Below are 14,069 nucleotides of genomic sequence, written 5' to 3' on the forward strand. Positions count from 1 at the left end.
TCGCAGTGCAATATTAAGTGCACCAAAAATTTCTAGATTGTTTCGCTATGCGTAGTATATATGATCCCGTTTAAGTGCGGTAAGGTTTACGTAGGCCAGCCTGGGCATGGCGTCAACGCAAGGATAAGAGAACAACTGGCGGCGTACAACTCATCAGGTACGACACCTCTAGCCACCCACTGTAGAGATTGTGGGTGCTATCCTGTTTTCGACGACACTCAGAGTATCTCCGAAAGCACTAACCAGCTAAACCGGGAAATGGCAGAGGCCTTCCACATAAAGGAAAGAGGAAATAACGACGTCAGCCACCCCTCGGTCTTGCTATATGACCAGAAATTAAAGCATTTTGATAGTTAGACTTCCCTCATTTTTAACGTTGCCTTTGTAATGGTTTAACCCGTGTTCCTCAACACGCGTGCGCAGCCGTTCTACTTTGTTTTTTTTGCATACATATTTGTTTCCTTTCAATAAATTTCTCAATTGTGAGTAAGCGCGTCGTCCTGCGTCGTTTCAAAATGCATGTAAACCAACTGGCCCGGTTGTCCTTTCTGTTAGAGGCATTACCAAATCCTGACTGCGAGCTTAGCGTGGTCGTTCAAATGAAAAGTCAACAATCATTGCAGTTTACGGTGCTAACATATGGTGCAGAAACTTGTAGGTTAAAAAAGAAGCTGGAGAACAAGTCAAGAACCACGCAAGAGCGGTTTAACAAAAATGTTAGGCGTGACGTTCCGAAACAGGAAGAAAACGCTGGGGATCAGAGAGCAAACGGGGATAACCTGTATTCTAGTTGACATTAAGATAAAGAAATGGAGCTTAGCAGTCTATGTAATGCATAGTATAGATAGCAGGTGGACCATTAGGGTTGCAAATTGGTCTCAAGAGCAGGGAAGCGCAGTCGAGGGCGGTGGAAATCTAGGCGGGGTCATGAAATAAGGAAATTTGCAGGCGCAATTCGGAATTAGTTAGTGCAAGACAGGAGCAATTGTAGATTTCATTGAGAGGCCTTAGTCCTGCAGTGGCCGTAAAATTAGGGTAATGATGATTATTATTAGGGTGATGATATCAGACGAACTACACGGCGTATTTCAAAAACAATTGTATATGTACACTGTCACATGCATTACGGAATCACTTAAGCTTTCAAAACTGTCGAACTTTGTAAAGTTTCACAAGAAGCCAGATGTTCAGAAGAACAGACTGGTGGGCTATATGGTACTACATAAATTGAGGTAAAGCGCAAGAGAGCACGTGGGACTTCGTCCCGTTCTGTTGTGCTATGTCTTCTCCTGCGCTTTACCACATGTTTAGCCAAAGGTGCCTGCTAGAATTACGGGCTCACGCAAAGGATAAAAGCCTTGTGTTCGATTATTTCTGGAAGTTTTTTCATCAGAACTGAATGAATTTTCGAAACATAATTTTGTGACCACGTTCCACAGCCCAATATACTTGATTCTATGGAATATAGATCTTAAATTATTGACGTAGGGAAGTGCTGAAACAATAAAGCATTTTCACGAACTCGCGTTTGCTGTAGAATAGAGTCAAACGTGCAGAATATTGCATTAGCAAGCAAATAAACAAAATAGAAAAAGAAAAAGAAAAGCTGTATAGAGCATGCTTTCAGGTCGGACTTAAGTTTCGAAAACCCCCCTCAAGAATGTTATAACATACCTGGGAAGAGCAGAGGAACATGGAGTGCCAACGCCACACGCGCTACAAACTTTCTGCCGTCTTTTCTTCTACGCCTTCTCTCTTTGACGGTGCTTCCGATTAATCAACAACTAATTATTATACTTGTCGGTCTAACTAATATTAGGAAGTGTCGAAGCTTCGCCGCTTCATTGAGCCTTGAAGAGGCGTTTCGTGGATCTCTTTTTACGAGATTTACTCTGAAAATGGACTGGAAAGCCTTTGACGGTCTCGCCAAATATTATTAACTTCGTTAGCACCTTAGCGCAGTCAATCAGCCCTGCTGCAGCAGCGGAAACGGGCATGCCCACTATAGCCGGTGACAACCTGAGAACTTAAAAGTTATATGTGCGCTGTCAAACTCAAACACAATTTGCATAGATGCGCCAGCCAATTAGGTTCATTTAATTGCCTGACGTCAAGCGGTTCCGCAAGCTAGAAAAATTCAGGCAGAACCAATGACACCAATATTGTCGACATTAATTCTTGTAGCACGGAATCCATCTAGTGCCATAGAATTATCAACGTCAAAACTTGCATGTAGCACGGCTTCCTCGCGCTTCGATGATGATGATTTCTTGGCATCCACTTTGAAACGAGCCAGTGACAAACAGTCACCTAGCCTGCTTGATTTATTCATGTACACTGTGCATGTTTCATACTATCATTTTTGTATACATCTTCATAATCTTTTTTTCCGTGAAAGTTCTTTGTTTATTTATAAAGCAAAATACGCAAGATACTCTAAACATAATGCGATTATCGGCAGAGCTAGCCTGTTGTTGCTATCGTCCACTTTAAATCCAAGCACTTGTGGAAGTTGTACGTTACTTCCGGCTCTCATTAGATGAATGCCTTCGCATAACATTAGGATGTGCTTAGTGGTCTCCGGATTTTGGCTGCAGCATACACATGCCACCTCTTATTACGAATATTTGGTCTGGTATGTTTTTGTCCTCAGGCAGCGAGCTGGAGCTTTAAATAGCATGGTACTGCCCCTTCTGTTCGCGTACAGATATTTTATTCTAATTTCTTTCTTCCCATTCTTTTAAATCTCTATGGTCTTGTTTGTTTGTATTGTTTGCATCCAATTCGCTGTCTGTGTTTCTTACCCGCCACGGTAGCTTAACGGATATGGTGTTGCGCTGCTGAGCATGAGGTCGTGGGCTCAAATCTCGGGCCCGGCGGCCACATTTCGATGGGGGTGAAATGCAAGAACGCCCCTATCCCGTGCATTTGGCGCCCGTTAAACCTCTTCTGGTGGTGAAAATAATCCGGAGTCACCCACCAAGGCGCGCCTTTTAATGAAATCTGTGTTTTCGAAAGTGAGACCCGCGAATTCAATTCAAATATGTCTTCCTCTCTCTTTCCTTCTGATGAGTCTCTGTTCTCTGTTTACACCTTCATTTACCATGTACTTGGTTGCTAACTTTCCTCGCCTCTTCCTCAGTTCTGTATCCACGCTTTTCAGGTACAGGTACTTTTGCCCTTTAGTCGCCAGTTAATTTTTATCCATATTCTTGAGTCTTTCAACAATAATTTTGCTGTGAGCTTCTCTCACTACGAAAGAGCTCTAGCCCGTATCCCACTGCACTTGCCTCATTTGTAATTTTACCGTGGGCGGCGAAAGCCAACCGGCCTACCGATCCTTGGTTAGCTTCCAACCCCGACGAGATATACGGTTTGAAACACAGAATCACATTTTCGATAGTTTGCGCTGGCAACATTGCTCCTTTCAAGATTCCATCCATACTATTGTAGTCCCACAATGCTCTATATTTCACTAATTCGGTATTCCGCTTCACCTTTATTTCAGATTATTTGGTGGATGCTTGAACAAACCTTTAATTTCTTTATGTGTACACTGAGGTATATATGTTGAATTGATATAGGCATGACTTGCCATTGGATTGACACTGCCGAATTACCCGTCTCATCATTAAAGATCATAATTCCCGATTTCACTGCGCTAAATTTTATGTGTTCATATATCGCTACATTCTCACCATTATTCGGAAGTGATTCTAAACCTCTCGCATTGCCCGCTAGTAGCCCTATATCATCGCATACATCATTCCGCGCAGATTCTGTTGCCCCATTTGTCCATTACGCATGTAAGGTAAATAAAACTCTAATTTACTGTTTTCCAGTCATCTTTCTATGTCCTTAATATAAAGCGGGAACAACAATGGACAAAGAAGACTAACGTCTTTGATTCTGTCATTTATGAATTTCTGCCACTTCATTATATCTTCACCCTTCCCATACAATTTGCGCTCGGTTATCCAAAGAACTAAATAAGATCCGTGAAATAGACTAGTAGGCTTTAGTGATGGAGAATATGCCATAATGATTTGCCGTCTACATTCTCGTAGGCTGCCTTAATACCTGGAAATGCTATCCATAAAGGTATATTCTGAGCGACTGAAATCTCTAAGCACTGAGGTAGTACAAATCTATTATTCTCGAAGCAACTGCCTGGTCTGAACCTATTGCCTAGTTTCCCCCAGCACATCAATTTTTTCCCACCCACTTAGACAATTATACTTTTATGGGTTGCATTGTCATTCCATCTATCACTGACATTACTGTATTTGGCCTGTAGGAGCTCGTCCAATCATCATCGCCTTCGTCTTTGTAGATGAGGTTCACCTTTCTACCACGCCATCCAACGGAAATTTTCTTCGTTTTAATCACTTGCTCTGAGGCATTAGTCAGCATTGCCTTGCTCTTTGCACCGAGGTTTTTGATTAGCTGTACTCGTATTGGAGCTCCGCCAAGTCCTTTGGCGGTATTATTAAGGATATTTTCTTCTGTTTTCTTTTTCAGTAAAGGTTTTCTAAACAACATTTTGATATCGCAGGCTTCGCTGTTACTCGATGAGTTTGAGTCTCAACTACGCTTCTTTTTCGTGGCGAAGTTATCCCTAATAACGTGTCTGGTGTACCACAGCGTATCCTCTCCTTCGAAGATGTTACCATCATCGTCCCTTCGCACTCCACACACTGCATCATCTAATGGCGCCCCTGCTTAGTCCACGCATCGCGCAGTTTCTATTAAGCCGAGCAGCCGATGAATTTAAAGAATTTTTGTTCTTCTGATAGAAGAGTGACAGAAACGCAATGCCAAATGTCGAGTTACGCAAGTTAGCGTCAAAAAGTTTTTTTGGAAAAGCCGCACATACCTAATGGCACATACCCAATAGCTCAAGTGGGCGTCGAGTTTATTGGCGAGCAGTACAGACCACGTGACGCATACCCAGAACTCCAAGGTGTCATCAAGGGAGTTTATTGAATAGCTGTACATAGCCTGCGACTCAAGCTGGCCCAATCGTTGGTTTCAAACCTTATTGCCTCTACATAGAGAAGCCCGATGCGTGGAGAATTACAGCATGAACTAACCCGTTTCGGTGTCCTAAGTCGGCAGGAAAACGGCTTCACTCGCCGACAGCTTTCTCTGGCAATGAAAGGAAAGCTACGGGCGCGTTGTTGCAGCACATGTATTACGGCGCCAAATAGTCCAGCAGTGTTTGATAGCGCTCTTGGTTGATCGGAACAGACGCTGAATAAACGCAACTCCACGTGCGACGGCTTCACGTTTTCCCAGACCCGGAAGGGAAAAGCCGCCAAATAAGGAAACTTTTGCCCGTAGGCACGCATACAACTGTGGTATGAACGTAATACACAATATAACGTATAGCACGTGTAATACATCACACTTGATATAAGCAAAACAGGCGCTACACACACACACACGCGCGCACAAACACACGCACACACGCGCACACACGCACACGCACAGACACAGCACATCATTACAACATCTATGCAAAAGCATTATTTTCAGCCTCGAATCCATGAATGACACCCGGGGCAGATACTAGTACAAAGTCTATACTCAGGCAAACGAAATTTGGGCTTCATTTTGGCTGTAGAAAGACTTTTCCTCAGGTGACGGTTAGGTACCACGTGGGCCAGCGGAGGAGAAATTTAGCTTTACTGAGCTTGAACAACTGTTCAAGATGACCCGATATTATCACCCGTAGTTTGCGCATTCTTGGGTACATTGCCCTATTTGACTGCCGAGATCGTTCTGCGATGTTGCGGAAACACCATAAAATGTAGCTAGCGCTGTAGTAGAGGACACTCACCAAACAATCTCGGTGCTGTGGTGGCCGCACGATGGATATTCCAAACATTCTTGCAACTAGCTTCGAGAAGGTGCGTGCTACAATGCACTCCTTTACTACTTGCGCGTTGGTCTCTGTGCGCAATGTATACACGTAGCATTCGCTACCATATGCCAGCGTTCAAGCCTCTCTCGTGTAGGTAGAATGCCCCACTGATATTGCCATACTTCACTCGAGAAGGCAGGTCAAGAGAAGGGACAAATCAAGAATGGATGAAGTTTCTTACGAGTGTTTATCACGTGAACAGCCATTTCCTCCGTACAGGTTGCTCTTTGTGTCACTGGTTTCAGGATGAGAACTGAGCGTCTAGGCAAGGTATACAGTTGAATCCCGCCACAACGAATACCGCCACAACGAAATTTCCGCGACAACGAATAATTTTTTATTCCCCGCGAGTATCCTATAAGAATTAATGGCCTAAATTTCTCTGCACAACGAACCATTTTTGCAGAGCGTTTCCGCTTCAACGAAATTTTCGCGTTCAAAATCGAAACCGAAACTAGTTTTATTGGCGAGAAGTCCAAGTCAAATCCAAAGCCACATTAAGCATGAAATCACGTGATTGCAGTTCCGCCATTTTGGCTTTGTGTCGTGGTCGCGTTGTTCACTCGCTGCCTTTCTCTTCGACAACGACGAGTTTTCATCCGCAGGACACGATGGCAACGCAAGTGAAAAAACGCAAAACTCTTTCCCTTGAGCAAAAAGCTCAAATAATCGCCCAAGCAGAAAGCGGAAGGAAGAAAGCGGCAATTGCTGAAGACTTCGGAATTCCTGCAAGTTCGCTGTCAACGATTCTAGGCAATAAGGACAGCGTGAGAATGGCACTTGCTTCAGGCACATCCTCGAAGCACAAAAAGGTGACGCGGCCCCTCCATGAAGAGTTGGACAAAGCAGTGCATGCGTGGTTTGTGGAAGCACGAGCCAGCAACGTCCCCCTGTCCGGAAGCATCGTCCAGCAGAAAGCCTTGAACTATGCATGCCTACTTGGCATTGATGATTTTAAAGCCAGCATTGGCTGGCTAAACCGTTTCAAGGCCCGCCATAACATCGTTGGAAAAGTGTTGTGCGGCGAGTCAATGTCAGCAGACGTGGACGGAGCAGCTGCTTGGAAGGCGAGTAACATGGCCGGAATTTTAAGCAACTTCGCGCCTGCAGACATTTACAACGCCGACGAGACCGGGCTATTCTACGAGATGTTGCCGGCTAGGACGCTCGACTTCAAGGGGCAGCGCTGTCACGGCGGCAAACACAGCAAAAAACGCATCACAGTGCTGCTTTGCACAAACATGGATGGCTCGGACAAGCGTCCGCCGTTAGGCAAAAGTGCCAAGCCGCGCTGTTTTAAGGGAACTCGTAGCCTACCTGTGCAGTACAAGGCGAACAACAAGTCATGGATTTTCACCGAGTGGATGATGGCATTCGACCGCGACATGAAGCGGCAGGGCCGTAAAGTTTGCTTGCTTTTGGACAATTGTTCAGCGCATCACTCCGACGAAGTCAAGCTCACTAACACGGAGCTGAGGTTTTTCCCTCCCAATTGCACGTCTGTCTTACAGCTTCTCGATCAGGGCGTGATTCTTAGCCTGAAGCGCGCTTACCGCGGGAGGTTAATTCAGCGGCTGCTTTTTAACACTGAAACCGGCCGAGACACGAAGGTGGACTTGTACGTGGCACTGCAGATTATGTCTGCTGCCTGGAGCACACTGGGGCGCTCAGTAATTGTGAACTGTTTCAGGCACGCCGGATTTGCCGAAGATCGACCCGTACACTCTGCTGGCCTAACACCAGGCGTTACAGACGACGACGAAGAGGCGTCACCGGCTCCGGGGATCGCGGCCGCCTGGAAAACGCTGGGAGAAATAGGAACCGTGCCGCCTAATCTCGAGCTCGACGAATACATCGGCGCTGACGCTTGTGTTGTTGTTCACGAAGATGTGAGTGATGAGCAGATCATAAAAGCTGCCCGGAATGATAAGGACTCTTCCGATGAAGAAGACGACGACGTACAGGAAGCGCCGGCTGCGGCAACCGCCGTACAGGTGATGGACGCTTTTGATGTCATCAGGAATTTCGTTGCTGTCCGAGACGACGATGTTGCAATGGGTTTGCTGACCGAGTGCGAAAATCGCGTGACGGCGTTGCTCGCCGTGAAACGTAAGCAAACCAAGCTTACAGATTTTTGGCATTAAACGCCTTTGCTGCTGCTTGGGCAATTCTTTCTGCGTTTCACGTCAAATTTTTGCGATAACGAAGTTCCGCGAGAACGAATTTTTTTTCGTGCACCGTGAATTTCGTTATAGCGGGATTCAACTGTACAGGGGATCCTTATATCACCACTCAGTCAAAAGTTGAACTTTAGGTTGAAACAACCAACTCTTATTTCCCAGTCAGCCTATCAGTTACATCAGTAAAGCAAACTCATGAATTTGTGAGCAGAATCTAGCCGACCCGACGTTTTTTTAATGCTGAAGAGCAGGAGCGCTGCTTTTTTGTGCGTGGAGGTTGTTTGTAATTCATATTATCGCGAAAGCATTTTATGCCATATCAAGCGGAAATCCGGCGAGCGTTGGGAGTTAACATCCGATTGGACGAAAGTCGATGTGACCAAGTGATGACGTCACATTCCCAGTGCTGGAATAGGTGGGGCTTGCACTGCGATATACGACGGTGAACTGCAACGGCGTCGGATGGACACAGTGGCCCGCACCCCAGAAATTCACTTTTCCTAATTGAAAAATTGAGTAGACCCGCCTTCGGAACCAACCTGGTCCACACACAAAATTAACTTGGCTCGCCCTAAGGTTTGGGTGGCCCACACTCAAAAAATTGGCTTTGCCTGGTTTGAAAATTGGGTTGTCCCACGTTCAAAACCAACCAAGCCCACTCCTAAAATTAACTTTACCCACCCGTAAAATTTGGGTGGTCAACCCTAAAAATGATTTTGCCGAATTCATAAATTAGGTTGACCGAGGTTCAAAAGTGACCTGGCACACTTCTGAAATTGACTTTAGTGAAATCGAAAACTGAGTTTACCTACGTCCATAACCAACATGCCCCGAATTGCAAATGTCACTTGACCAAACCACAATATTTGGCTGGCCCACCCTTCAACATGACTGCGAAATTCGAGTGCACGATCAAGTGAAAAATATAACGCGGAAGGCTAAGAATTCTTTCACATTCAATGCACTTAAGGAGCCTTAAATGCCTCTGTAACATTTAGTCATATAATAAGCCAACACTGACACCAAGGACAACATGGAGGAAATTACTTGTGCTTATCTGCACAAGTAATTACCTGCGGCAAGTTGTTTTTTTTCATCCACTTTAATTTCCATTAATTTATGGTTTCTTTATTTCATTTATTAAGCACAAGTAATTTCCCCTATGTTTTCCTTGGTGTCAGTGTTGGCTCTAATAAAAATCGCGCCCCTCGGTTAATCCCCTTTCTTCCCGTCTGTAACATTTAGTGTCACCGGCTATAGGCGGACTATTACCGAATCGCCCTCCCCTCAGGTCTGAGGTGGCATCTATGTTTACGCTACGAAAATACGGAATTTTTTGTGAAGCCACTGTACAGGTTATGTTGTAAGCAGCAAACTCGTTCCTTTCCTCTCCTATTTCACTGATCAGGAAAGTTGGCGAAAGGAACTCATGGAAACGAACCATTGTAGCATTGGAGTGCTGGCTGCGCCCTGCATGCGTATGCTTAACATCTAACCTAAACCTAATCTAACCTAACCTAAACCATCTAACCTAACCTAGCATGACATTCGGAGGCTTGCTCTCCTCCTAAATTTAAGTTCTAACGTGTGCCTATGTGCCTTCATCATTGCAATACCAATTATATGGACACTCGAGGCGTATTTCCTCAACGGAGCCTCTCCCGTGGTGTTGTACCAGTAACAACGGTGCAAGCGTGCATTACGTATCGCGTATTCAAAGTTTTTAAATGTGAAGCATTACTTAACGAACCTTTGCGCATTTGACCGTATTTGTCTAGCCGCCTACGTCTTGGTGCTCTCATGGTAGTTTGGATGGCTTCGTATGTACCAAAATTAGAATAACACCACAATAGTGCATGAGGAACATAAATGACCGGTCATGACATGAATAACATGATATGTGTGTGATTTAGGTCATGAAACAGCCGCCTACGTCTTGGTGCTCTCTTGGTAGTTTAACTTGGTAGGTTATAAAATTGGCAAAATACGACAAATGCGTATGACAAACATAAATGATTGGTCATGAAATGAATATTCTTACAGGTGTCTGATGAATGTCATGAAACAGCCGCCTACGTCTTGGTGTCCTCATAATCGTTTCGTTAACTTGGTAGGCTCCCACACACTGCTTCACCTGACATAGATTTCCACAGGGCCGCGAGACGCGAGAGAGGCACTGTGCCTTTGCCTGCAGGAACGATGGAGCCAAGTGGACACACCCTCCTGCGCTGCTCAATCAGCTGCGCAGTGGAGCTGGAACAGTATTCTGTCATCGGTTTTAGACATGAGCATTGTGCACATAACCACTAGCCTTCCTGCTGTACAGTTGTCTCTATACCATACCGTGGTAGCCGTAGTGGTCCGAGCGGAATGGGCAGTGCACTTCAAGCTACAAATGCTCACAGTTTTCAAGCTACAAATGCTGAAAGCTTCTGAATAACGCTTTCCAATGTCGGGAACGTGGTTGATATCATGTATCCGGGCTCTCGAAGATATTCACCGAAAGTATCGAAAGTATTTACCGCTAAATACCCAGTGATTTTTTATTCGTTCTCATCACCCTAAAAAATGCAGTAGATCCAACGTGCCCTGTTGCAATCTATGCAGCGAAGCTTACGAGGCCGTTTTTGCGCGAACCTTCGCACCTGGCTCAAGTATGCCCCGAACGAGGAGCTCTGCAATGCAATAGGCCTTCGAACTCAACCAGCGTTATAGGAGTTGAAAGAGGCAAGCTGGCTTTATGCGCCATTTGTTCGGGGACCCGACCTCCCCTTGGAGGCGCAAATGCGACCGTCCGCACGGTTACCAGGCGGAGCATGGCATGCGCAACGTGAGGCCATCTCCTCCGGTGTCCATGCTCCTGTTTCAGCATGGCTCCCCGCTTCGCAGACACCTCGCACTTTCCACCGGTGGCGAACGACCAGCATGCGCAGGGCGGATGCCTTCTTTTACCTTCAACTGCAACTGGTTATGTAGTGTGAGCTATCGCTTCTAGATGGCGCCGCTCTCCCACAGCAGTGTATGAACCTCTCCCGCAGCAGTGTAGGTGGCTGCCGCAGTCAGCAAGAGAGGGGCAGAGGGTTTTCAATGAAAGCGTAGCTTTAAATCTTCGACGCGAGCGGTAATATAACGAGCAGATTGGTGTAAAATTGGACAAGAACGGTAGCTCGCAGACAACATCATGAGTATAGAGATGTCCTTGTTTAGTGACGTAACAGGCGAATTTGTTTTTGGCAACGCAAGCTTTCCAAAAGGGCACGGTCTGCGCACAGGCTCTCACAATTGTCACAAAGAAAGATATTAAGAACCACGCCATATACTAGTTCCCAGTACCCTAAGGACTAAAGAGCGGCGACGTCCCCAACCTTAACGAGGCGGCACACGAGGCGGCACACGAGGCTGCGTGCGCGCTTACAGACCGCGCGGCTTCACCCGACCACTCGGAGAACAAGGACGCCCCCACTACATACAATGAACTCAATAAACACTACTACCTACAGCGTAGAGAGTATAGCACGCCATACCACACGCTTAGTCGAGCTCAAATGGTTACACTCAGAATGCTACAAAGAGACACATACCCCACGCAAAACAGACTACACCACTACATGCCTAAGCTCTACGACAAGTCTTACTGCACCAATTGCAACACATCCCTCAATGTCTATCATTTACTCTCGCCGCGCTCGCAAGCTCACATAAACTCCGAACCGGACAAGCACAAGTCTGAAGAAGCAATCCGGAGTGAAAAACTCACTTCCCAACTCTGGGCCGTCCAGCAGGTCCACGAAGCCGCCAGGAAACTCAACCTCCCAGTTCCGTCGTGGGAGACGCACACTTCATGAGAGCCCAAAGCTCTCGTGGCCTGCAGGACCTTGAATAAAGTTGATTTCCTCGCTTCCTTTTGGCAATGCCTTACTGTCCGTCCTGAAGCCCCAGAGTTGTACCCGTCCTCTCTTTGAGAGAGCCGAATTTGAAAAGGAATGCTCAAGACAGCGAGGGAGAAAGCGTATACCTAGTGCCTGAGCCCATGAATAAAAATCTCATAGCAGGGATTACACTCGCACCATTGGGTACTGGCGATAAGGAGTTTGCAAATAACTTTAAAGCAAGATCATACCGGGATCTGTGTGAATTCAATGCACCAACGCTGCGTGAGGATCCACGGAGTATACTACAATTGTTAGGCTTGCAAGTAGAGACCTTTGTTGACAAATATTTTTAAAGCGCTAGCAAGAGACACGTCACAAGAAGAATGTCATGCACAGGACAGGCGCCACTTTCGACTTTTTGTGTCCCTTTTTCGCGCTTTAAAACTATTTTTCAAGTATGCACCAACTAGGCCCACAGAAAGTTCCCCAGAGGCCTTCGTTATTGCCGGACAGATTGGCTCATTTTGAGCATCCATTTGGACTCATTTTCCGGAGGGTAGGGGAAAAACGGGTCATTTCTTTGATTTTTTCTGCTACTGCTCTGCCCTAATTTCTTTCTGTTCAAGAACACGCGCGGGCTCATGAAGGTCCTTATTGCGTTTTTTTTTACCAGTCTAAATTAAAAAACAAGGCAAGCCTTGTTCACAGGTTCACAGGCTTGTCCCTTAAATGATTTTACCTGTGAACAAGGGTCCCGTGTGGGAGCCGAAACGTCTTCTTTTCTTTTAAATCTTTATTTGGTCGGCGAAGTGCCCCGGGTTTTTGTTTACCTTTTAACCAAATGTAGCTATGATACCGCTTTCCGTCGCTATGGCATATTTCAGTATGATACCATTATGCATAATGATCAAGAAAGATGCGAGAAAGTGTATGCAAAATATGCACGAATGTATATAGCGACATGTAAGTATGACGTTATGGTGTTATAAACTCCCCCGCGTGTTATTCCAGCCCCTTCCACGCCGCAATAGCAAAACGTTGTCCTAATGAGGCGTACAAACGTGCCAGATTACGTTGGCGGATATATTGCGTGGAAACAGCGCTCTTGCAGACATTACGTTTTGGCGTTTGGAGGCGGCCAACACACAGCCTTTCCTTTCACGCTATCGTGATGACAGTCCGTTAACGCGGTCCACCTGCTGACGCCGAGGAAGCAAGAGCCCATTACGTGCGCAATGAAAGGGCTGCGCAGTTATTTCTGGCAGCAGCGCGAGGACCCACGAGCCGTCGTTGGCAGCTGCACTGGTTGCCTACAAGTGGTTTATCCGGGAGATTAGCTTATTCGTTAGCCGTTATTCGTACAGGCTTTGAGATATTGCAGGCTCTGTAAAGCTTACCCCCTAAAATTATTTACGAGAATGATTCTGTGGATTCCCGCTGTCTTGATTTGCTTTACAAGGAGGTTTAATGTTCATGTAACATAAACTGCAACTCCGACTTTTTCTTCACCACTGCGTAAACGGTCCAATGCGGGGCTCCTTTTAGTGGGCAACGCAATATAGCCTTGGCTGTGTTTTCCTCACTGAATGAGTTTTCGAATGAACGCTTCTTTTTAAATGACACAGATTGGGTCAATAAAGCGAGTAATAGTCATTCTCAGAACATGAATATAGGTGAATTTCATCCAGTGTTTTTTAAGTTACCATGATCAAGGAAAGCCTTTTTTACTTTCTGAATTTCCGCGCTGACAGAATACGAATGTAGCGCTTACAGACGCGGACACACGAAGGCGCACGAAACACACATACATGACAATGTGTCTGTGTGTTTCATGTGCTTTTTTGTGTTCTGGTCTGCGTGCGCTACATTAGTATTCCTAGATGTCATTGCTACAAGCTCGCACTGCCACGTGTGCCGATGACGCTTAAGTTTATTATCCTTTTCGCATCCTCGCTGACTAAGAAAAATTTATTCAAATGCTAGAGTAGAATGATATTGCTGAGAGGTCGTGTTAATTTAGGTGTCTTATGACTCATAAAGAAAAGCACGGTTGCGGCTGCTTTGCTATGCGTATGAAGATCACTTGAGCCC

General features: G+C 45.7%; 1 protein-coding gene across 1 annotated transcript; it reads left to right on the forward strand.

The window, feature by feature from the left end:
* The first annotated feature begins 6,699 nt into the window (after nucleotides 1-6,699).
* Nucleotides 6,700-8,070, forward strand: LOC135896419 (tigger transposable element-derived protein 6-like). The gene has a single exon (XM_065424793.1). It carries the CDS (start codon nucleotides 6,700-6,702, stop codon nucleotides 8,068-8,070), a length of 1,371 nt encoding a protein of 456 aa, XP_065280865.1.
* The last annotated feature ends 5,999 nt before the right edge of the window (nucleotides 8,071-14,069 follow it).

Source organism: Dermacentor albipictus, chromosome 4 (genome assembly GCF_038994185.2).
Source record: "Dermacentor albipictus isolate Rhodes 1998 colony chromosome 4, USDA_Dalb.pri_finalv2, whole genome shotgun sequence".
NCBI lineage: Eukaryota > Metazoa > Arthropoda > Arachnida > Ixodida > Ixodidae > Dermacentor > Dermacentor albipictus.

Bases quoted from the DNA above. Each gene is read 5' to 3' on its own strand.
- LOC135896419 (XM_065424793.1), top strand. From the start codon at position 6,700: ATGGCACTTGCTTCAGGCACATCCTCGAAGCACAAAAAGGTGACGCGG.